The sequence below is a fragment of the Manacus vitellinus genome, unplaced genomic scaffold (genome assembly GCF_001715985.3).
Source record: "Manacus vitellinus isolate BGI_N305 unplaced genomic scaffold, ASM171598v3 scaffold_14_pilon, whole genome shotgun sequence".
NCBI classification, from domain to species: Eukaryota; Metazoa; Chordata; class Aves; order Passeriformes; family Pipridae; genus Manacus; species Manacus vitellinus.
In genome coordinates, this window is record NW_021939063.1 from 11,226,399 (window position 1) to 11,250,123 (window position 23,725).

General features: G+C 52.8%; 1 protein-coding gene across 2 annotated transcripts in view; it reads right to left on the reverse strand.

Moving 5' to 3' along the window:
* The window catches only part of PLXNA1 (plexin A1), a 105,137-nt gene that overhangs the window by 56,762 nt on the left and 24,650 nt on the right, over nt 1-23,725 (reverse strand). For both annotated transcript variants that reach the window (XM_018068461.3, XM_018068460.3), the window contains exons 3-7: nt 12,028-12,168; nt 9,779-9,879; nt 9,196-9,319; nt 6,827-6,980; nt 6,034-6,133 (exon numbers count right to left, since the gene is read on the reverse strand). In XM_018068461.3, coding sequence (XP_017923950.1) covers nt 6,034-6,133; nt 6,827-6,980; nt 9,196-9,319; nt 9,779-9,879; nt 12,028-12,168 — 620 coding nt within the window. The remainder of the gene's footprint in view (nt 1-6,033; nt 6,134-6,826; nt 6,981-9,195; nt 9,320-9,778; nt 9,880-12,027; nt 12,169-23,725) is intronic.

Sequence of the window (23,725 nt, forward strand, 5' to 3'; positions counted from 1 at the left end):
AAGAGGTTTTCATCACTCCTGATAATTAGAGGGAGGCTCTCCTTCATGTGTTGAAGTGCTCCCCTCCTTGAAGCGTGCCAGGAGAGCAAGAAGCCCAGCCAGGAAGAAAACTGATGGTGGGGGTTCAGCACAGACATGGACCCACAGCTTGCTCCCCATCTGCCTCCTCCCCAGCCCGGCCAGGTGCCAGGTGGAGATGAAGCCCAGGCAAGGCAGGGAGAAGGAGGTCAGACCCACCAGCAATGCCCCCCTTGCCTCCTGATGTCCTCGTGCAAGAGGAGTGGCACCAGACTCAGAGCAGCATTTCAGGATCACTCTGTGCCAAGTGCCTCATCCCAAAACAAGTTCAGGCTCACTGCTGGCCTGCAACCTCCCCCTGCCAAAGCAGGCATCCCTGCAGGCATCAGGGCAGCTCTGCCCACCTCTGAGTGCATCAGGGACAAAGCCAGAGCATCACCATGCCTCCATGCTTGCCCACAACTCACTACACAGCTGGGTCAACACCTCCCAACACTGCTCCCTCCACTTCCCTAACTGATCCCAAACTTGGTTAGGCCTGCTAGGGAACACCCGACACAGCTGCAGAAAAGCAGAGGTGCAGAGAGAGCAGAATGACAGCAAAGAAGCCTCTCCAGGGCCACAAGCACTGCTACAGGTTGAGTCCAGACCCAGGGGTGGCCTCGAGGACCGACTCCTTGCTGGGTGTGCGGGCAGCTCTGCAGAAGCCACCTCTGGCCACCACAGAGAGGTCACAGCTGCCTGTCTCTGTGCCTGACCTGAAGCAAAGCTGTAGCTGATGGGAAGCACGGGGAGCCAGAAGTGCTGGGTCCAGGCTCTTCATTTAGTCTCCTTCCTGCTCTCCCAGCCCCAGGCGTGCCACATGCCCGAAGGAGCCTAGAGCTCTTCACCACACTGAACAGTGAGGGCAGAAAACAAAAACAGCATCCACAGGAGTGAGATAGGCCTGAGCAGCAAACATGAGAGGGACAGGAGGTGCAAGCATTGCACACACATACATACACACAGAGATTGAGGCTATTTCCATGGAGCAGTGCATTCCTGAAGGAAGAATGGGGAGCAAAGGGCAGGGAGGAGGGACAGGGGCAAGTTGAACGGCACCAAGAGCAGAGCAGGGGAGGCCCATTAAAAAAGGGGAAGTATAAACACCGTGTTGATGAAAACAGCATCTGTGCAGGCACAGCACAGCCGCCTGTGAGCCCCCTGACTGCTGCTCAGACCTCCTCTTGGCAGGAAGATGCTTCCTTAGTGAATACTCAGCTCCGGCATAGCCTGCATCTGGAGCAGCAGCTGTCAGGGCTGAGGGGCTGAACTGCAGTGCTTTGGGCTTCATATCCATCTCTCTGCCCCAGGAAGAGGGGAAATCCTGAAGAGCTGTGGGACCAGACTGTCAGTGTCCCCCCCAGCCCCTACATGGACCTACAGGCAGCTTTCTGACAAGTGCCCAGACCCAAAGCCAGGACAGGCATGGGGTGGAAGGTCAGCTCTTGCCTCCTTCCATCTCTGCCCATCTCAATCAATTTCTGTCCTTTTGACACAAGACCAATGCTTTTCCATTGCTGCTGGGTTTTGCCAAAGTCCTTACTCACAGGGTAATAGCTGGACATGCTGACCCACCACAGGATGGTCCGGGTCATCCACCATCATGCTGAAGGATGCAGAATCATGCTCTGGGTTTAAAGGTAATTCCCTTGAAACATCCTCAGCTGCCTCCCCTCACTGAAACACAACATCAGGTTGTACCAGCCCTCCTCATTCACAAGAAACATGACATAAACCAGGTTATCCCAAGCTGTCTCTGGGGCCATCCTACAGATTTTCCACCTGCCCCGGCCCACGAATACACAGGGATCTGTTACCACCATGCAGCTCAGCCATGCAAACCCAGATACACTCACTCAACTGCTTGCAGCCATCTGTCCATGCCTTTGAAAGGAAAGCATCTGTAAGCATCTGGAAACGAGCAGCACTGGGCCAGCAGAGAAGCAGCCAGGCCGAGTGCGGGCAGACGGAAAGGCTGCAGCGAGGAGCCCAGTGGTACGAGGACTGGCATCATCCCACGGGTGCCAGCGGGTGCCTTGGCCACCAGAGCAGCCCAGCCCCACCTTACTGGCACAGCCCCGCTGCTCCCAGCCCTTGGGACACACATTAAAATCCCATTTACTTAATGGAGGCTTATAGGGAAAGCCTGACCTGTGGGATAGAGCCACAGTAGTGTCACTTGGGCCTGGAGGAGTTAAAGCCATTTGGCATGTCTGCCCCTGCTCCATTCTTGCAGAAATTCATCACCTCACAGACAATGGGACCCGACTGTCACAGCTCCCACTGCAGCAAGGCACAACCACAGGGCTGGTAGCACCATGACAACCTCCCAGATTGGAGACACCAACACAGGTTTCCAGGATGCTCAGATCCCCTCTCAGCTGATCCCCTCAGTCAGACCTGCTGACTTGTGATTTTTCTCCTTTTCTGGTGCCACCACCTGGATTTTTGCTTCCACATTGCAATGGCTGGACATGCTGGCAGGGAGTCGAGTCTGGTGATGCACTGGGTATGCTGGTGCTTGAAAAAACAGCAGCACTGCAAAACCTGCCCACAAAATTGAAGGAAGCACCAAAGGTTCTCATCTTCTTCCCCATCCAACTCCACTTGCCAGCTCCCTTCCCACAGCCGCACTCTCCGAAAAGCCAAACCACAACAGGATTTATGAAACAGTTTCCAGAGAAGAAATCCAGCAAGGAAACATGGAAATAGTGAGAAGAAATACATCTTAGTATTCCCTGGAATTGCTCACTGGCTTTCAGTGAGGATTCCCCGCTCACCCAGCCCACCAGCAAGAGCGGGCACTGCCAGAGGCAGGCAGGGAGCCTGGTGTTACATCTTTATCTTGAAAGGGAACTCATTTCCCCACAAATGCTTTGAAGAGGGAGTTTAACACTGACAAAGGCAACCTCAACATCTGCCCGAGCAGGCGCTGGACTGGCTGATTCATTAAGACAATCAAAGGTGCTGAGTGGCCTTTAAATGCCTACTCCTGATCTGTGTCCCATCAGAAACCCCCCAGGGAATCCATCCTGGTCCCTGCCATGGCATTTTTCATCATGCCCTCCACTGCAGGAACCAGAGCCTGTCTCCAGGAGATGCAGGGGAGCCTGCATGGGCAGTCCTGCTCTCCTGCCATGGGCTGGCAGCAACCCTCAGCCACCCACGTCCCCCTTTGCAAGGGCCCCATTTCTCTGCATTGAACTCTTAGTTTCTACTCCCCCATTCAGTTCATCTCCCACAGCTCAGCCAGAAGCACCCCCTGCTTTAGGAGGGGATGCACAAACCTTTAGGAGCAAGATGCCCAAAAGATGCCACTGCCTGGTAACACCTGCCTGAGCCCCACGGGAACCCTGAGTCTGCTGGGGTGTGATACACAAAGTTGGGATCCCCAGAAGCTTCCAAGGTGACTCTGCTGGAAAGGAATAGAGCCCCAGAGAGGGTACAAGTCTCAGACCAGGGCTCCCAGAGACTCTGCACAAAGTACCCCATGAATCAGTGGTGCCAGTCTGTGAAGGGCACAGTCCCACACAGGTGACACTATTTAGCCCTGCTATAGCAGACAGGACAGCTATGGAGCTCTAACTGGAAGGCACCCCCCTCAGCCCAGATCATCACAGCCAAACATACAGGCAGCACAACCCACTCTGGACCCTCCTTTACCGCAGGAGAAGGGATCAGAAGCATTTTCCCTTCTGCAACCCCTCCCTGGACCAGGTGGGTTCAAGGAGTCCTTGGAAATGCATGGGAAGAACAGTTTTGCAAGGTGATGGGAAACGAGAGCCAGGATGCTCACACAGCAGCAGGACCAGCCCCACAGCCTGCAAAAGGGTTTCAGCAGCGCGTTTTGCTGATGCCTTTCCAGATGTCTGCTGAAAATAAGAAGGGTCAGACTCTCTCCAGCGCACACGGTGGAGCTGCGTTGGCTTCCCTGGAGCTACCCCAGCTGACATCAGCAAAGAGCTGCCTTATAATCCTCCCATCTCTCCACAACCATCTGAAAAATCTCGCCTAAACATTTCACCCTCAGCTGAGAAATGATTTGACATGCAGAACTCTGGCTTCCAACCTAAGCAAAACTGCCCAAATACAAAAAGAAAACGTAATGCACAGTGATCAGAGATCTCCACAGGAAAGACATTAGCCTCATGGAAAACCATATTGTTCCTAATACAGAATTTATCAGGCTGACGTATAGATTTTCCTCCACAAAATATGAAACCTGGATCTGAAAGGCTATTAACTCCAGAGAGATCCATTAAAGACGCCTGTCTGCAAATGGTATTTAAAAGTATTGCATCATCCCAGGAGGTATTGTCATGCTCTTTGGCTATGATTCGACTGCAGGTCACATAGTTAAAACTACCTCCAAACTAAAACTCTTGACATAAAAAAAAATAATAATAATGTTCACCAGCCTAGAACATGGACTTTTCTATCAGCTCCAACTGGAGCCCATAAATATTAATGCATCCATAATTAGCCTTTTTAAATAATGCATCCAAAATTAAACATCAATGCAGTAATAAATCAGTCAGGGTTCTTTGTTGTAGGTTTGTTTGGGGGGGTGGGATAGGGGTTTTTTCCCCCTCTGTGTCAGGCACATAAAATAAAATGCCAATTCCCTCTCCACCTCTTCCCACCAGAGTGCTGATTGGACCAAATCTGATGCCATTTGTACTTAAAAGTCATCTTTCTTTCATTTAGAAAAATAAAAGTCATATCTAGTTTTTGATTTGCAAAATAATGACATGCAGCCTGAGCCAAAGCTGAGCTAATGTTATTGAAACCACAGGACGTGAAGGGAGACAAAGCTCATCTCGGAGTCAAGGTGAGGCAGAAAGTCAAGTTTGCAAACTCTCTCCTCCCTCGCCAGCACAGGGCTCCCAGGAGCAAAGAGCAAAGAGCGGGAGGGCAAGAATCCCTGTGATGCAGGAGCTTTGCAGGGGCCCTCCTCTGACACATCCCTCCCGGAGCTCACTCCGGATGACCAGCCAGGGTGCCTGCATCTCACCTGCTTTTCCCTGATCAAGGTGGAACTCCAAACAGGCTTTGGAGGAGCAAATTCCAGCAGAGTCCCTGAGCCAGACTTAACACTTTGCAAAAAGACTTCCAAAAGGCATTTGCTTATCTATAATTACTGATCAGCTGGAGTGTCACCATCCATGGGAGGTTCCTGGCAGAGTAATGAAATCACTTGCATTCTTGAGCTCCAAATTCTTTGCCCAAACACACCCCAGCATCAACTCCAGTCCCACAGCTCAGCTCAAGCACAGTGCTGGCAATTCCTCACCAGGAGTTGAGGTTTGAGAGTTTAGACACCCTGCTTAGACAGTACATCGATAATCCACACCTCCTCTATTTTATCAAACACATATCTCAAGCTGTCTAAAAACCCTTACAGGAGTAGATTTCACAGCAGCCTGACAAGAAAGAAAATTCACAATTACTTCCAGTCAGGAAATTCTTGGGTAAATGCCCCAGGACATGCAGCATGTTCCATCCCATGTTGCTGTAACTTTCCAGCTCCCTCTCCAGCAAGCCTGGGAAGCAGGTACCGAGGCAGGAAAATACAGGTTTTTCTTTTTGCATTGCCAAGTCCCTCCTATTAACTGTTTCCAGGAATAACAAGACCCTTGGCATTTTCAGTCACATGGATTGATTGCTACAGTCTGCAATGCAGTAAACTTCCTTTTTCTTCCAAAATTTTGCCAAACCCAAAGTCCTGTTTCGATGTGAGGTTCTGCCCTGATGCTACACGTTCCCACACACCCAAACCAGCTGTGGGTACTCTGGTCACCATCCCAGTTTACACAGGCAAAAGGAGGAGGTTTCTCACTGTAAACACCACTGTACTCAACTGCCCTTTCCTATTGCAACATTAGCACCTGGAAAGCTGAGAACTCTCTCCCAGTCTCACACCATCCCAACAATCTGTTCCCAGAGCCCTCCCACAAAGTCCAGGCCACTTACGATTGATGAACGCTGCAGTTGTAGAAAACAAAATCCACAGAGGCAAATTTCTTCCCCGTCTCTTTGGATTTCAGGTAGAGCTTCACCACTCGCTTGTCCCCTTTGAGAGACCCAGGCAGAAAAAGGCATCAGAAAGGATACACTCCATGGCCCAGCCTTCAGCTCAAGGCTTGTGATGTGCTGGAGAGAGCTGGGCATCCCCACTTCATGCAGTTAACTAACAAAATGACCCAAATGTGGCAATAAAAAGAGAGTGTTCACCCACCCCCACTCAGACACCAAACAGGCCAGGAGAGCCCAAGTACAGCTCTGAGCCCCTACAGCTGAACATAACCTGCTGGCATGGAGACTGGTGCCTTGGGTTGTACTGGTGGTACTGAAGGGGGGTTTAACAGTCCTGGGGTCAGGAGAATTTCCCAGAGCCCATGGCCACCTACAAACACATCTGCCCAGGAATGGTCCACAGGTGGAAATAGGGCCAGGGTGCCCAGGAGTGGTCAACAAGTAGAATCATAAAATGGTTTGGATTAGAAGGGACCTTAAGAATCACCTAGTTCCAACTCCCCTGCCGTAGGCTGTGCCCAAGTAGCTGTGTCCATGGCTTGGAGGAGACCAACGACCAGCCACAGGCAGCACCTACACCCTCCTACACCCTGAGAACCCAGCTCGGGCCCAGATCTCAAGACTGAGATTGCTGTCACCAGAGGACTGTGCTCTCCCACATCTGCCTGTGGGGCAGCACATGGGACAAGGTTTGTCTCAGGCTTTTTCCCACCCCAGGGCACAAGCTCACCGCGGCCCCTGGTGATGGGGATGACGTCCTTGGCAGAGGGAGAGCTGCAGTAGATCTTCCCATCCTCAATGCGGCTCTCAGATTCAGTGAAGTCTTCAAAGGAACAGTTGACTCCTGCCGAGAGGTCTGGGACGTTCCAGGCCTGCAGGACCAGCTGGGGAGGAGTGGCAAGAGCATCAACACAGAAAATTTGCAAAAAAACTCCTCTTTGTGTAAGTCCAGCAAACAGAAAAGACATGGGGTGCAATCCCTACTCTGCCACCACACGTGGCGGGGAGACCTGCTCTGGGCTTTTGCAAGACAGCCCCATCCATGTATCTCCCTGCTCAAGAAAGGAGCATGGATTTAAATGGGTTAAGAGATGGAATGACTCACAGCCTCCATCCTCGGCCCTTGCCATACCACAAGCCATTACACCTCACCTCTCTACAGAAACCAAGAGCAGTGTCAAGGCTGAAGTGTGTTTCACAGAAAGGCACCCACTCTGGGAGAGTCGAGGAGGGGAGGAATCCACCTCTTCCTTCACAAAGTCATCCCCAGGGTCAGCAGTTCTCACTTTACAAAACGCTTGCCTTATTTCTAATTTGAATTTTTCACAGCTTCCAGCCATTAGTTCTTGTTATGCTTTTCCTTGATAGATTAAAAAGCCCTTTAGTCCCTGATATTTGCTCCTTGTAAAGGCACTTATACTCTGTAATCAAGTCACCTCTTAATCTTCTTTTTGATAAGCTAAGCAGATTGAGCTCTGGAAGTCTCTCACTGCAAGGCATTTTCTCCAGCCTTCAACTCATTTACATGATGTTTACGGGAGGTTTTCAGTCTCTCCCGTTGAAAGCTGGACTCCAGCCCAAGCACAGCATCCCTATGTCAACCACCCCAGACCTCCATACAGCATCCTGCCATCAGCAGGAAGATAATTACCCCAGGGGTGAAAACACTGCCCAGCTCCCGGCTCTACCCAAGGAGCACCGAGAGCCGCACAGTGATGGCACAGCCCCAGCACCGCTTTCCAGAACATCTGGAAAGGGCTCAGCCCCGGCACCACTTTCCAGAACATCTGGAAAGGGCTCAGCCCCGGCACCACTTTCCAGAACATCTGGAAAGGGCTCAGCCCCAGCACCACTTTCCAGGACATCTTCAGCCATGTTTAACTTTAGACTTGGCAATATCAAACCCCAGCTTCTCTGCTAAACCAGCCACACTCAAACCCAACCGCTCTGAAGGAACTCTCACTCGTTCCACCCTCCAGTGCCATCATTCCAGAAGGTCCCATCTGCAGCTATATCGCATTTATTCTCCACATTACTAAAGAACATTTACCCCTGCAGAAGTGATTTCCAAACTGTTTCCATCCAGTGACAATTCCCCTCTGATGAGGAGTTTTTGAGATCTGTCACGGAGCCAGTTCTTAATCCACTTAACACGTGCTTTATCAATATTGTATAATGCTAATTTTTAATCAGAACGTTGTGTTGTACTGAGTCAAATGCCTTGTAGGAGCCTAAAGACATGACATCCCTGCAGTCCCTCTTCTAATTCAAGTCATAAATTCATCAAAGAGTAAAATGTGGTTTGTCAGACATAAAACCATGTTGACTGGCATAAATTATATTCCCATCCTTAAATCTTTTTCAGGTGTATCCTGAACCTGCTCTTTTTCTTTAGTTTTTCTAAATCTAAAGTCCAACTAAACAGTCTCTGACCATTTCGCCCTTTCTGCATCTGAGAAAAAAAATAAGCACCCTTTATGTTTCTGGGGCTTTTCTCAATATTCAATTATTTATTACAAAGTCATATTATTACAAATATCCACAGGCCATAGAACTCCTTGGCCAACTTTTTTAGGATTCCTGAGTGCCGGATACCCAGACCTGGCAGTTTATTGCTAGTATATGCTGTTTCTTGTTCTCTTCATGGTGCTAATGGCCTGGAAAACACTTCAGCAAAGTCCATCATCCTTTCTGTCTGCACAGAGAAAGAGCAGCAACTTGTGCATCAAAGCCTCATCCCAAAATATCTACCTCAGGCGAGGGTCAGAGACAGGCTATTGAACTAGACAGATCGCTGGCCACGAATGGCATTTCTGATGGTTGTGCTTGTATTATGCAGAAATATTTATTGCTCAGTTGTGTCTTTTCTGAATAATCATCAACTGGTTTATTATCTCCATCAATACGGAACCAATGGCCAGCCCTCACCAATGCCCTGCACTTCGCTATGTTTTATTTGTCTCAGACCTCTCTTCCCCTTTCTCCTTCCTTGTCACATAGTCATTAGTTATTTTTAATTGTCGTCTCCCCAGCCCGATGCCTCCAGAGGGCCAGGAGGTGTCTGGGGGGGGGAATCTGAGGGGAGCAGAGGTGTCTTACCGGGACCTCTGACATGGTGACCGAGATGTTCTTGGGCTGCACGGTGAGCTGGACGCACTGCCGCAGGTCGGAGGCGAAGCGCTGGGGCTCGTCCGCCCGCTCGCACCGGTCCTTGCGTGAGCATCTGCAGGGGCATGAAAGCAAAACGGTGAGGAGCAGAATCCCCCAGGGGGTCCTGCATGGCTTTGGGCTGACACCACAGCACACAGACTGTTCGACACAGAGATGATGTCAAGGTAGGGATCTTGGGTGCCCGAGGCCCATATTGGAGCTCTGCTCTCCCATGGGACTTCTGGGGGTGTTTTATATTCAGTTTTTCTCACTGGCACAAGGATGTCGAACCCAGGAGCCCATAGGCAGGATTAGTAGGCCCTGTCAGCAGCTTCACCATGCATGGATGCTCATAAGCACAGCCTGGGCACTGCGGGAGGGGATGACAGGTCCCTTGGACCACTCCACCCCTCCACATTTTGGGGACAAAGCTTGGGGGGGATGTCCCCAAAGAGACCATCAGTGGGGACGGACACATTTTACCAACTGTAGGTTGCTGGCATGGCCCCAGGGACAATCCTGTGGTACTTACATGTTGTGGAGGACGCACCAGCCACAGTGGGGGTCCCGGGAGCCCAGGCACAGCTCGCAGCTCTCATACTGCTCACAGCTCTCCACTGGCACACGCGTCACCTGCAGAGGACAGGCACAGAGTGAAGGGGGACAGGCTGAGTGTTTCTCTGCTGTGCCCACACCTTGATACCATAGACAGACCCAGCACAGACTCACCCTGGCCCATTAGCAGGAGGCAGGAGCAGCGAGCAGGTTGAGCCCCTCACAATCGCCCCCTCCTCTCCCAGGCCCAGGCAGCACATTTGTAGGCAACACATCCACCCCAGAGATGCTTTTACCCCAACTAAGTTCCTTTCATCGTTGCATCTTTGCAGGGTTTGGGAGTGGGCTGTGCAGGCTCAGCCCCACACCGGCTCCCAGTGCCAGCCGGGCACCCCACGGCTGCTGCAGCCCTGCTCCGAAAGGGTTACCAGTTCTTTATTAATTGCTCCTCCAGATTTGATTAAAATCCCCTCATTCTCCAAGCCCTTCGAGCTCTGTTACAACTGTTCATTTAATTACTTTCCACCAGCACTCTGATAACACCAAGCGTAGTAGGGAAGAGAGTGGGCTTTATTAAGGAGAGGGGAGGAGAAGAGGGGTGACAGGGAGGGGGTGCAGGGAGCTGCCTGTTCACCTGCTGCGAGGAGCCGGCAGCACCGAGCAGCTGCCCGTGCTCACCACACTTGTGCCTCAGTTTCCCCACTGCTCCCACGGGGCAGGACTCACTCGTTAATTAAAATCTGCAAACTTCTCTCCTGAAGGCTAAACCTGGGGTGTTCTCCCTCCTCACAGCCCAGCAGGACACAGGCTCAGCGTGATGTCTACAGGACTGAGATAGCCGACCAGTCAGTCCCCCTGGGGTGCATACAGATGAGGATATCTGTAGTGTTCCCTTTTGTTTGTCCCTGGCATTCCTTCATGGTGACAAGGGCATTGGCAGCGGGTCCCTTTCAGGCAGACCCTACACAGACAAGTGCCAGCTCCCAGCAATTGTGGTGGCCCCTGGGGGAGATTCCCAGTCCAGGTCAAGACCCCCAGTCTAGGTCAGAATAACTGCCCCCTCGGCATCCACTTCTCCACCATCTCTCCCGCAGAGGGGTGGCTTAGCTGAGTCAGCCCTGGGACAGACACACAACCAGCGATGGAAACACAGCCCAGGACAGTGGCATGGAGGAGCCAAAATGCAGTTTCTGCCCCATCTGGAAAGCCACATGCTTCCAGCAGGAGAGCAGAAACCAGACATAGGCACTGGAACGAATGAGGAAAGGGTTCTGCTGTCCCCACAGGGCTGTCTAGACAAACCCATGTCCCTGCTCCAGCATCCTTCCCCCTCCCAAGCCCCCAGGCTAGCAGCCAGGAAGCTGTTACACTCTGAGCTCTCCTGGCAGTCCCACTCTGCACACACCTCTGGTTAGGCAGAGGAGCTGAGGTGCTGCGAGGCACAGGCACATCATGTCCCAGCACAGCCACCTTGTGTCACCCCACCAGGCATGGCATGTGTCCCCACTGGCACCACATGGTGCCACCATAGTGGCATGAACCTGCATCATCCCCTCCAATGCATCCCACCAACAGATGAACTCACACCAGCAGCTCTCCCACAGGTCGTGAATCAAGCAAATGCCCACAAAGACAACCAAAACTTCCTATCATGAGCCCAGATCGTGCTGCCAGGATGGCAGCACCAGATCCAGATTAGGTCTGTACCTCCAGTAGGCTCAGCACAAGCAGAGGCAGGGACCAAGGGGTGCATACCAGGGGTCTGGGTTTGCACCAGCCCATGTCCCCTCTGCCCTGTCATGCAAAAGCAACTGCTCCAGAGGAGAAAAGGTCGTTCAGAGCAAGGATCTCCTGCTAGCCTATAAAACTCTTGCTCAGGAGGGGATGGCCAGAACAGGAAGGAGGTTTATGGCCTTGCAGAAAGGGAAGGGTCAGGAAACCCTTGTCCCCAGGGACCGTGGGAATTTCAAGCAGCTGCTGCTAACAATTAATGCCTTGGGACAGTGTTTCTGCAGAGAGGAGCAGGGAGGAGCTGTCCCTGGGATCCCCAGTCCCTGCAGACAGGAGCAGGAAGGAGCTGTCCCAGGGTCTCTAGGCATCCCCAGTGCCAGGAAGTAAAGGATAGACCCCATCAGGGAGCTGCCCAAAAGGCTTCCCAGCACACAGGACTGCAGGCTGGAGCTGCAGTGTGAGCTGCTAAGTCAGGAGAGCAGAGGGGGCTCTTACCTGTTTCTCAGTCATGGCGTAGATGTGCTGGCGGTCAGGGCTCAGCACCAGGTCTCGCAGGATGGAGCTGCCCTCATGGGCCACAACATTCTCGTACTGCAGAGCTTGGTGCTTCCTCTCAGCTGGCAAGTCCACCAGGATCTGTGGGAAGAGCAAGGAGGGGTGAGCATGATCCCACAGGCACCTCAGCCCCCACCCAGGATGTGGGATATGGAACGTGCCCCACTAGGGATGCTGCCTGCTGTCCCACACCAGCGTGGCCATGCCACGCCCCTGCCGTTCTGCAAATGTCCCGACCCTTTCCTGAAGAGCAAACTGCAATGTCTTCTTTCCTTTACTGCATTTGTCTGGTACATTTGCATCACATTCATGCTGATGGCATTCATCTCCCTCCAGGGAGCGAGGCCACAGTCCCTGGTTCTCACGTTGCACCCTTCTACATGCTGCCCTGCTCCCCCACTGCTGCTCAGCCCCAAAGCCCCTCCAACTTGTAGCATGGAGCAGATGAGCCCCCAGCTTGCAGCAAAGCATCAAACCTCATTTTGCCACAGCAGTGCCAAAAGCAGCTTGCACATCACAGGCAGGATGCTGCAGCGCACACAGGCAGGGCTTGCATCTCCCCATCCATCAGGGAAAACACTTGGGCTCGTGACTGGGGAAGTCAAGAGGGTCTCAAGGAAGTTTGGGGTCAATAGAGGTTCAGAAAGAGCCTTTGTTCCCTGAGCAGGAACACAGCGAAGGATTTAATCCCCTTATGGCTCACAATTACGTTAAAGCTCTTCCTAAGTACACCAGTTCCTGGCTGTACCAGCGATAACCACATCAGGAGGCACCACGGGGCTGGAGGCACACACCACACAGGGGTGTGTGCTCTGCACTCAGTTCTGCTACTTGACATAACCTGATTGCCACCCCTGCAAGCCACAGATACTTCCTGCTCATGCCATCGATTGAGATAGCCCCAGATTAGGGCTGTCCTCTGGTACAGGGCAGCCTCAAGGGAGGCAGTGCCAGAGAAACGGCTCAGGGGGTCTGGTCTGCTCCTATGGGATGGGATGGGATGGGAATCATGCCAGCAGCACATTCTGCAAAAAGCCCAGTAACAGGCAGTGAAGCATCGTGCCCAGAGAGACAGTACAAACTCTGCCCAAGATCAGCTACGTGCTGCTGCTGGCACATACAGGGACCTGGTCCAGCACCTCCATCTGCAGGACTCGATCCTCCCACAGCAGAGGGGCATATCCATTGCTTTGAAGAACCCCCCCAAGTGTATCCCACAGCCCTGCCCTGGTCATGTACATGCACCCACTCCCACGGCCCAGTACAGCCTTGCACCCCCGCAGCAGCCACTCCAGCATCCCAGCCACCTCGTCCCTCTTCTGCAATAAATTGCTGCCAGCATTTGCACAGTTCCCAATCAGGAGGATACGGGTCGGGAAAGCAGGATCCCGGTGTGCAGCTGATTAGCATGGAAATGTATGCGGCTCACAAACAAACCGGCCCGTTTAATTAGAGCGGCGCCTTTGATTCACTGCCAGCCTCCTGCATGCACCAGCCCCGGATTATTTTTAGGCAGTTTTACAAAACAAATGTATTTAATTAAGAAAGAGACCCCTGAGCAACCAGAGAGAGATGAGTCCTGCATAGCAGTGAGCAAAGGGGCCGCCCTCTCCCCGGGGATGTGGTGACCGGGCTTGCAGGGCCAGGTTAATTCTTGGGAGCCCACAGCACAGCCAAAAAGCCCCTGTACAACCCTGCACAGGACTGAAGAGCCTTTGTCACAACCCAGAATGGTCCTAGTACTCACCTGACTTCACAGCATCCTTTGCTACCACCCCTGCACAGACTCTGCTCCCCATCACCCCCACACTTGGTACCATTGTATGCTGGGGAATCCAGAGACCCCTAAAGCCTGTCTGCCCTTTGTGCAAGGGTATCTCATTGCCCAGATCCATGTTTGTTCCTACTCCAAACATCAGAGGAGGTCAAGCCCCTGACACCTGTAGTACAGGGTCATGTGGCACACCTGCCCTGTGGTGTCCCTTGCTCAGTAGTACCCAGCATCACCCCCAGAGCCCAACCCTGCCTCCCCACATCTCCTCATAGGTTGTTCCCCTCTCAGCTTGTCCCCTACAAAGTCCTGTCCAAGCCAGTTCTCCAGGGGAGGGTAACAGGGAATATCCCCCCCTCCCCAGCAAGGCAGCATCTCCCCACCTCGCTATGGCAATGTGACAAACACACCTTTCCAATCCTTTTATGGGCCGCAGTTGCGGCACAGAATAATCGATGGAGTTTTACCCTGGTTCTAAAATAGATCTATGGCTGGATGTCGCACTGGCAGTAATTTTTAACTAGCGGGGTAATTTCCCCATTACATTATTGCACTGCGCAGTGCTGGGAAAGAGAAAGAGATGTATTAAAAAAACAACAGACATGAAGCACTTCCAGTTAATTTGAGGCTCCAGGAAGAACCTAAAAATACTCTCAGTAGTCAAATGGGGCTGAAGCCCAGCCTGACACATGTCAGGATGCTCTGGGGGGGGGGGCGTGCACACACAAGAACCCTTCTCTCTAGCACCTCTCCCCCTGCTAAGGACACTCTGTAGGTGAGTTTGGGATTCAGGAAAATGAAATTTGGAAGACCTGGTAATCAAGTTGTTTTCTGGTTTGCCAAAGTGCAGGGCACAGAAGGAGATTCTGAGTTAGCTCATGGTCAGGAAACACATCCTGATGCTCCTCCATAGCATGATGAAATCATAGAATAGTTTGGGTGGAAGGAAGCTTAAAGATCATCTAGTTCCAACCCCCCTGTTCCAATTACCTGATTCCACTATACCAGATTGCTCCAAGCCCCATCCAACCTGGCCTTGAATATTCCCAGGGATGGGGCATCCCCACAGCTCCCTTGAGCAACCTGTGCCAGTGACTCACCGCTTCCACAGTGAAGGATTTCTTCCTAATACCTAATCTAAATTTGCCCTCTTTCAGTTTAAAGCCATCACCCCTTGTTCTATCACTCCATGCCCTTGTCAAAAGTCCCTCTCTGGCTCTCTTGGAGCCCCTCTAGGGATGCGAAGGTACTCTAAGATCTCCCCAGAGCTTTCTCTTCTCCTGGGTGAAAAACCCCAACTCTCTCAGCCTGTCTCTATAGCAGAGGTGCTCCAGCCCTCTGAGCATCTTCACAGCCTCCTCCAGACTCACTCCAACACTCACTCCATCACTTCTTATGTTGGGGGCCCAAGAGCTGGACACAGCACTGCAGGTTGGGTCTCTTACAAAAGCAGAGGGGCAGAATCCCCTGCCTGGATCTGCTGGCCACTCTGCTTTTGATGCAGCCCAGGACATGGTTGGCTTTCTGGGCTGCGAGTGCTCACTGACATCTTGTCAACCAACACCCCCAAGCCCTTCTCTGCAGGGCTGCTCTAGATCCATTCTATGCCCAGCCTATGTTTGTGCTTGGGATTGCTCTGACCCAGGTGCAGGACCTTGCACTTGGGCCTTGTTGAATTTCATGAGGTTCACACAGGCCCCCTCTCAGGCCTGTCAAGGTCCCTGTGGATGACATTCCTTCCCTCCAGCATATCAACCATGACACACAGCTCGAGGTCATCAACAAACTTGCTGAGGGTGCACTCAATCCCACTGTCCATGTCACCAACAAAGATGTTAAATGGTGCTGGTCCCAATCCTGGCTCCTGAGGAATGCCACTCCACCTACAGCAGATAGACCCCAGCATTATCCCATGCCAAGCAGGACCTAACTGCCCACAGTACCCATGCCATGCAGACAAGAGGTGGGAACCCAAGTGTCAGGGCCTTTTCAGCGGGATTAGCCCAACATGAATTTACCCATCCTGACTGGCAGGAAGAGGATGGGCTACTTGGATTATAACATGGCAGAGCAGCACAAGGGATGCACAAGGTGCCTCCCATCTCCTACAGACACCGTGAGGGACCACTTTCCTCCCCTTCCCTGCAGCCACAGGGTAGCTGGGGGCAGGGGAAGGGGGAGAGGATGCAATTTAATCAGAGCAGCCCCCCTCGGAAATACACTCCTTCCTGCCCACCCTGCCTGCCTTCCCACTCGGGGGAAAAGACATTTACCATAAATAAATAAATAAATAAACATATTAACCTTTCTCCTCATCCTGACGCTGATATAATTACCCAATACTAATAATTACTCACACTAATTTCTCGCTCAGGATTCCTGCCCTCGCTCCTGCCTGCCTCGGGCTGGCTTCAGGCACCAGCTCGGCAGCACTGCCTCCTGCCAGGAGCTGCAGGAGCCCCAGGGGGCAGCTGAATCCCAGGGCTGAACCAAGGCAGAGGAGCAGGAGTGAGGGTCGACTTGTGGGGCTGCTGCCTTGGCAAGTACATTGAGAACACCAGAGGCATGAAATTATAAACACCCTGCTCGGGTGATTCATCTCAAAGCAAGCCCAGGGGCTGCTCTGCCAGAAACCCATGTGCACACCTTCCTTGCCCAAGTAGGGAGCCCACCCCACAGGGTGAGCACCCAGCACAACTGAAGAGGGAAGGTTTAGGACCTGGACCCCCATAAGCTGAGAACCCTGGCAAAGGAATGATGAGGGAAAGGATGGGCTGCAACACCCCAACTCCCAGGGACTGATGTAACGAGTGACCGTGCACAGCACGCCCCAGCTGGGCAGATGCAAAGTCCTCTACCAGGAGATACGGAGAAGGTTCCTGGGCATGGTCTTGTCTGGGCTGGAGAAAGGAGTTGCCATCCCATACAAGGTTTAGGAGGAAGAGAGCACTCGCCTCGCTAAAAAAATAGCTCCTTCCACTGCAGGATGCTTCTCCCCTGGGAAAGACACCCTTGAGGCTTGTCCAGGTAAGGAGGCACCTCCCTACTGCCATAACCACTGCCGAAACTGCCATGGGGCAAACCTCCCAACATCCTTATGGTCACCAGCAACAGGCACAAGGCAGAGAGGAACATCTCCCCAGGGCCCATTTTTGGAAAGACAGGCAGCAGCCATGACCTGGCAGCCACCCAGCACTGGCAGCAGGTCCAGAGGAGGACGGCAGTGGATGACAGGGCTTTACAGCTCACCCTCGGCCAGGGACACCAGGTGGAGAGGGAGAAAGCACACAGTCGGAGAGGGAAGGCAGCTGCAGACATGCCAAGGCTGCTTTTGGATTTCACATGTGCCAGTAGACGTCTGGTTGGGGTCTGGGAGTTGCTGGGGTGGGCCACTGGCTCCCTGCAGGACCAAAACCACGTGCTTGGAGGCACATAGAGAAGGTCCTCAAGAGACCCCATCTCACCACAGGGGACACCTCCTAAGCCCACCACCAGGAAGAGGGGGCTCTTCACTGCCTTGCAGTCACAGGCTCTCCCACCCCGTGTAACATCTCCTCACCTCCAGGCTCTCAAGCCCCCATCCTGAGTCCCAGGCAGTCCCCCGCAGACCCCTCCTCTGGGCAGGAGAAGTGCTCAGCCAGGCTTTGTACTCTTATCTGTGCAGGGCTGTGATTAATTCTCAGCGGCTGGCAGCAGCTACAAGAGGAGGGCGCTTTTGCCCGCCTGCCACACTTCAAAGGCAGGGACTTATCTGCCTGAAACACACTCGGCAGCCTTTTCACGGGGACCCTTTCCAGTTCCACGGGGCTCGCACGGTGCCGACGGGCAGCGTGAAAGAAAGGCTTATTTACGGGAGTGCATTTCAAAGCCTCCCCTCTTCCCTCTCAACACGCACTGGGGAAAGCAGAGAGTTCCCCAGCCCCAGGGATGTCCACTGGGGACAGGGATTGAGCAGGCAGGGACAAGACAAGGCTGCGAGGAGACGATGCTGGAACGAGGTCCCTGTCCCACCTTTGTCCAGCTCCACAGCACATCCCTGAGCTGGGAGGAGGAAAAAGCTTTGACATGGGTGGAGGGCAGAGTCCAGCCCCAGAACTGAAACCTTCCCCTCCCCATGCCACTGCTGCTCACGGCTGAGGCACCACTGAAGTCCCAGGCTCCCACACCCAAATCAGTGAGTGTGCATCCCCTCTCCATAAGAGTGGGGCCATGCTAATGCCCCCAACATTCTGCTTTGATTTTGGCACCATCCACCCAAAAGGCATAGGGCAAATGTAACCAGAAAAAGAGCAGGTCCTGGCAGAGCTCACCCCCCAAACCATGGGGTCATCTCAAAGAGGCAACAGAGGGCCCAGGGCAGAGGTGACAGCTGCCACAAAGTGTCACACAGTACCACACTGACAAGCCTACAGCTGGAAAAGGTATCACCTGTGTCCAGCCAGTGGGGCTGGTGGGGAAAGTGACACCCCTAAAGTGTCAGCCTGCACAGCCCCTCCTGGCACACAGCCTGGGATCACCCCAAGCAGTGTAGGGATAGGGACACCAGTTGTCCCTCCACGTGCCTTCCCCTGCTAGCCATCCCCCCAGGACCAGCAGCTGCCACCCACACGTCTCTCTCCAGTTTCCAAAGAAGGCAAAGGGTTTAAATGAAATTCCTGGGTCAGCTGCTCTGGGGGGACACACACTCCTCTTTTCCCCCACACCGAGGAAGGTGCAGCAACAGGCAGGGCCAGGAGCAGCTGTGGGGCCATAGCATCATCTGTCCTGTGGGCACAGCTGGTGGGGACAGGGAGCTGGGTACTGTTGGAGAGGAGGGTACTGGTATGCCAGGGGTCAAGAGTAGGCAGGAGAAGGCAGTGGCTCCTGCTCCTTCCCACTGTATCGTTACCAAACTTCAGTGTCCAGGGGGATAAGGATTCACCTCCAGTTTTGCTCAGATAACAAGGAAATCATCACTGGGATTGCCTGCACCACGCTTTACCAGGGCTCATCCTACAGCTGCTCTGTGCCACAGGGCAGGAGCCAGGCACCCAGAGGAAGGGTACAGGCAGCTGGTAGCAGGGCCATGGGCAGGGTTTTGGGGATGCATCTCGCAAGGACTCTCTCCTGGAACTGGCAACAGGACCGGCCCCACAGAAATATCCCAGCTATGCAGGGCAGGCTGGCAGCCAGCACCCCTGTTCCCCCCAGCTGGCTGGCTGGCCACTCTCTCTGCCACCCCACCAGCTGCCTGTGCAGGAATGTACCAGGATCAGACACATGCCTCCTACCAGATAGGCAGACAGCTGCTGGCTGCTCAAACCCAGCAGAGCCAGGTCCTGGCCTCCTGGCCTCCTCTCCCAGCAGGAGAAGGTTTCACTGGCCCCTCACACAGGGTTGGGACGCTCCTGCCTCATCACTAACCTGCCAATGAGCAAGGTGAGCTGCCCTGATTGCATTCAGTGAAACCCGTTCACTTGGTAAAGACAAATACAAGCAAGGCTTTTGTCCTGGGCCCGACATCGCCCTGAGTCAGAGAATATTGGGACTTTAATCATTTTGGTATAATAAAGCAAAAAACAAGGAGATACTTAATTTAAATCAATGCTCTTAACAGCAACAAATACCAGCCAACCCTGGCAGACGTGACACTGGTTGACAGTTGGTCTCAAAGCACACATTACAGCTGGTGTGCCATCCCCAGGCAGTATCCTGAGCTTGGCCACGTGGGCTGAGGACAGATGCACTCACTGCATCTTTCCAGGCAGGTGGGGTGGGAATTGGGTGAAGGTGGTGGGGTTTGCCTTAGGAAAAGAAGAAGAGAGAGGGAGGCAGTGGGGTAACCCTGCTCAGCAGGCCCCCAAAAACAGCACCACCTTCACCAAAACTTCTCAACCACCTTTTTCTTTCATTTAAACTCATTTCCATCTTTTCCTCTTGTTCAGCCACCCACACGAGTGATGCTCCCCTAAGCCAAGTGGGCTCAGCAGAGCCAGCCAAACCAGTACCAGCCCACACAGCACGGCATGGCACAGCACAGGACTGACCAGCTCCTCACCCACCGTCTACAAACCTTCCCAAAATCTCTCCTCACCAGGTCTGCTACCATTGCTCCATCAGCAGGACAGGAAGTACAGCCCAATACCCTGTTCCAGCAATTAAGATGCTGTCAGAAAAATCCTTTCCATTCTTTTGTACCAAAACTGAACTGCTGGAAAGAGGGAGCGAGTGCCAGGGTACTGCATAGGAGGAGCACCTTTGACGGAGTCAAACACAGGTGCAGAAGGAACTGATGGATATAACAAAGTGGTGGGAGGAATTAAAGTCACCCTACTCCCTGGGAGTCACATGAGGTGGGATGGGTTAAGGCATTTGCCCCACTTCTCTCCCCAGTAACTCCCCAGGTCCCATCCCCCCAGCCCCCAGCCCCACGGCTGCTCCAGCAGTCTCGAGTCATTGATTTCTCAGCTTTGCCCTTCAAAACCCTCTTGGCTCAGAGCCCAGTTCATATCGTCTAGTCACTCAGGAGCAAAATATCTCTATTATTATTGCAATTATTTCCCAATCAGCATCGCTCAGGGCTGAGGCGGTCAGAGGGGGACCCGACAAGCAAATCAATGGGCAGCCGCTGCCCGGGGGCTGCGGGGAGCGGGCGGGAGGTGCTGGCAGCTGCTGAGTGGCACAGAGGAGGGCAGGCAGAGGACAGGGGACCCCAGGGACCCCTCCATGTGATGCCATGGCTCGGCAGGGTGGCAGTCCTTGGTCTTTGCTGACTGTCAGCCAAGCAACAGTGATGCAACTTAACCTCTGCACAGAGCGTGCACAGAGCCACTGACGCTGCACACTCTGCATGCAACGGAAGGACTTTACCTCCAAGGCTAAAGAGAACCGACTGGAGTTCCAGGGTGTCCCTGGGAGCAGCACAGGAACTGCCAGGACATCTGTTCCTTGGGGTGGGAGCGACAGAGCCCCTCAAAACTACTCCTTCAGCAGCACAGAGCCTGCACCTGACTGTGCCCATTCCAGCACAAATGTCCAGTGAAATCCCAGCACCCCATCCCACCACAGAAATGTCCCACTTGGGGGAGAGGAACACATGCAGGCAAGAGGGTCCTGCTGTTTTTCTCAAGCCTTGAGAAGAAAGGACAGAGCTGTGGAGGTAGGAGAGCCCTGTAATGGACAGGCAAGGAATTTTAGCCTTGCAAAACAGAACGTAAGGGCAGAAAAAGCAGAGCAAAATGCAATGGGGATCTTCTCACTGCATCCCACCGTTCCTCTTTATGTAAAAATAACGCCCTGGGTGATAGCAATGAAGGGCAAAGCACATCACAGAAATACCAGATTATTTTTTCCCTCGTTCATTAATTACTGTAGGCATCCCAAGTGTCCCAGCAGGCCCCAGGCATGAATGGCATGAATGAAGCCAGGGTAATGTGTCACTCTCCTGGTTCCCACAGGACTCAGACTGCACGTGACCAGCCTGGGGCGAGTTAATATCTAAACCAGAGAAGGCCCTGGGAAGGCAGCTCTCACCTGAAGGACTCAATACTGAGTTTTCCAGACAAAAGCCATATTCTCCACTGCCAAGGCACTGATTCCACCAAGGAGATCACATCCTTCTGTCCCACAGGGACCAGCCTGAACCCTTGGCTACTGGTTCCCCTGACACATAGCCCATCACCTCACCCAGCAAGCAGTGCAGACCCAGAGCTGCCATCCCTACCCTCTCCACAGCTTGGAAGTTGATATTTCTTCTGCAAATCCCAAGCATCACTTATTTACCTCTTAATGATGTCGCTCAGCTCTACAGGGCAGCATAAATCCTCTTTCCTGAGCCTCACTAAGATTCTTGCCCATGCAACCAGACCAAAATAACCCCGACATGAATGCCAAAGGCTTGTCCCACCACCCTCACACTTCTGGCTACTGAAGACATGGAGCCATGGCCAGGGGCTCAAAGCCTTGCTGCCTGCCAGCAGCGATAGGGACCCTCCCGTTACAGGGGAAAAAGGCAGGGAGGAGGTATCAGGGCGTCACCAGGGACACAGCAGGGAGGAAGTGTGAGCTCCCAGGGCTGCAGCACAGCTGGAGATCAGCTGGATCCTTCCTCCCCTCTTGGCTCCAGGAAAATAGCTGTTTCCTTCCTGGTCCCTAAACAACACAGCAGTGAGAGAGGAGCTGCCTGAGGACTAGGCAGGGGCTGTCGGTCTTGCAAACAGAGGAGCCAGTGGCAGGAAAAGCCAACACAGAGGAGGGCTGTGGAGGGACATACCCCAAGGGGGAAACTGTTTCAGGGTACTCTCCCTGATCAGGTCCCCTCCCACCCCAGTGTCCCCCCCAGCAGCCCCACACTCAGATTCAGCACCAGTCAAGCCCCTGTTTCAGGGCGGTTGCCTGTGCAGGGCATCATGGCTTGTGCCTGAATTTACCCATCCATCAGAATCCAATGCCTTCTGCATCCCCACCTCAGCAGCTCCCCACTCGTTCAGCTCCAGCCACATAAGTGCACCAGCTACTATTTCCACAGCATGAGAACCAAAAGCCATTTGCTGCAGCAACATATTGCAGCAAGAGGGGTATAACAGGAATGAAATTCACTGCCTGTTCACCTCCACTCAGGGAGAAGGACAACACTGACTGCACAAAGGGGATTCGGCTTCACCTGTTTGACACCAGCTTTAATCCCTTTCTACCTATCAGGTCTCTTGTTACTGCAGATCTGGGCTCTTCTAGCGTTTTGTCTCCATGGTCAAATCACACCAGACTGCCCAGGAGAAGGTGATAAGCAATAAATGAGCAGGGTCTAAATATGCAGGGCACAGTGACATTAAATAATAACACCCAACAGTCAGCGGGACCGGGCAGCCAGAATTTCTTACAGATTCAATGACAAGATCATACATCACACAATGTACTTCATAGGAATGTAACCCATGACATCAGGAGAAGGTAGAAAGTTAGTCACACCTTTCTTTCCTTTCCTTTTTTTTTTTTACTTCTTTAGATCAACAGCTCCACTATAGACGTGCCATGATCAAAACTCCAGGTTCCACCTTTCCTCATGAAACAGTCCTTGCTCGAAACACAAGCACTTTCAAGATTAGAGAAGAAATCCTCCAACATTCCATGGCCAGTGACACCTATGATAACAGCCAGCTGAGCTTGGCTTCGCACTGAGCACACCAGAGTGCCTGCAAATATTTTGCTTTCAATTGACTTAGGCCCTCTCACTCACTCCGCCTTGAGCTCTTGATGCGCTTGCTAAATTCCCTGTTCTTACCTTTCATTCATATTTTAAAGGGTTCATTCCCACACCCTAAACCTGACCCTCCTACACCATTTCCAACCTGGAAAGCCACATCCCTGGTTACACTACAGCCTCCTCCATGTCTTCACAAAGCCAGCAGAAAGCTATGGGGCCGTGACTCCCTCCCATGCAGAACTCAGAGTGAAGAAAATCACTTCTCTGCAGTGGGTTCTCTGTTCAAAACCAGGATGGAAATTAGGCTTTTCAGTCTGCACACTGGAGCAATTTCGAAGGAGAGATTGAGAAGATTTAAATACAGAGATTGCTTTCCCTAAGGATGCTGCTCAAGATATTTAAGAGCTCAGGTTTTACACAGCATGGATTTCCTTTGGCACCGATGCAGAACTCCCTGCCCCGCTTCTGCAGGCAGCAATCCCTTCTGCAAGCAGCAATCCCTGCTGAAGGTTGTCAGGGAGCACAGGGACACACTGGCCAACACTGAGCCCATCACTGATGGCAGGGCTCACCCAGGGGTATAAACTAGGGCACAGGGATGCTGGACCTTACCCTGAGCTTTCCAGGTGTGATGGCACTCAGCAATAAATCCTTATGATCTCAGCTCTTGCAGGTCCATGCAATGG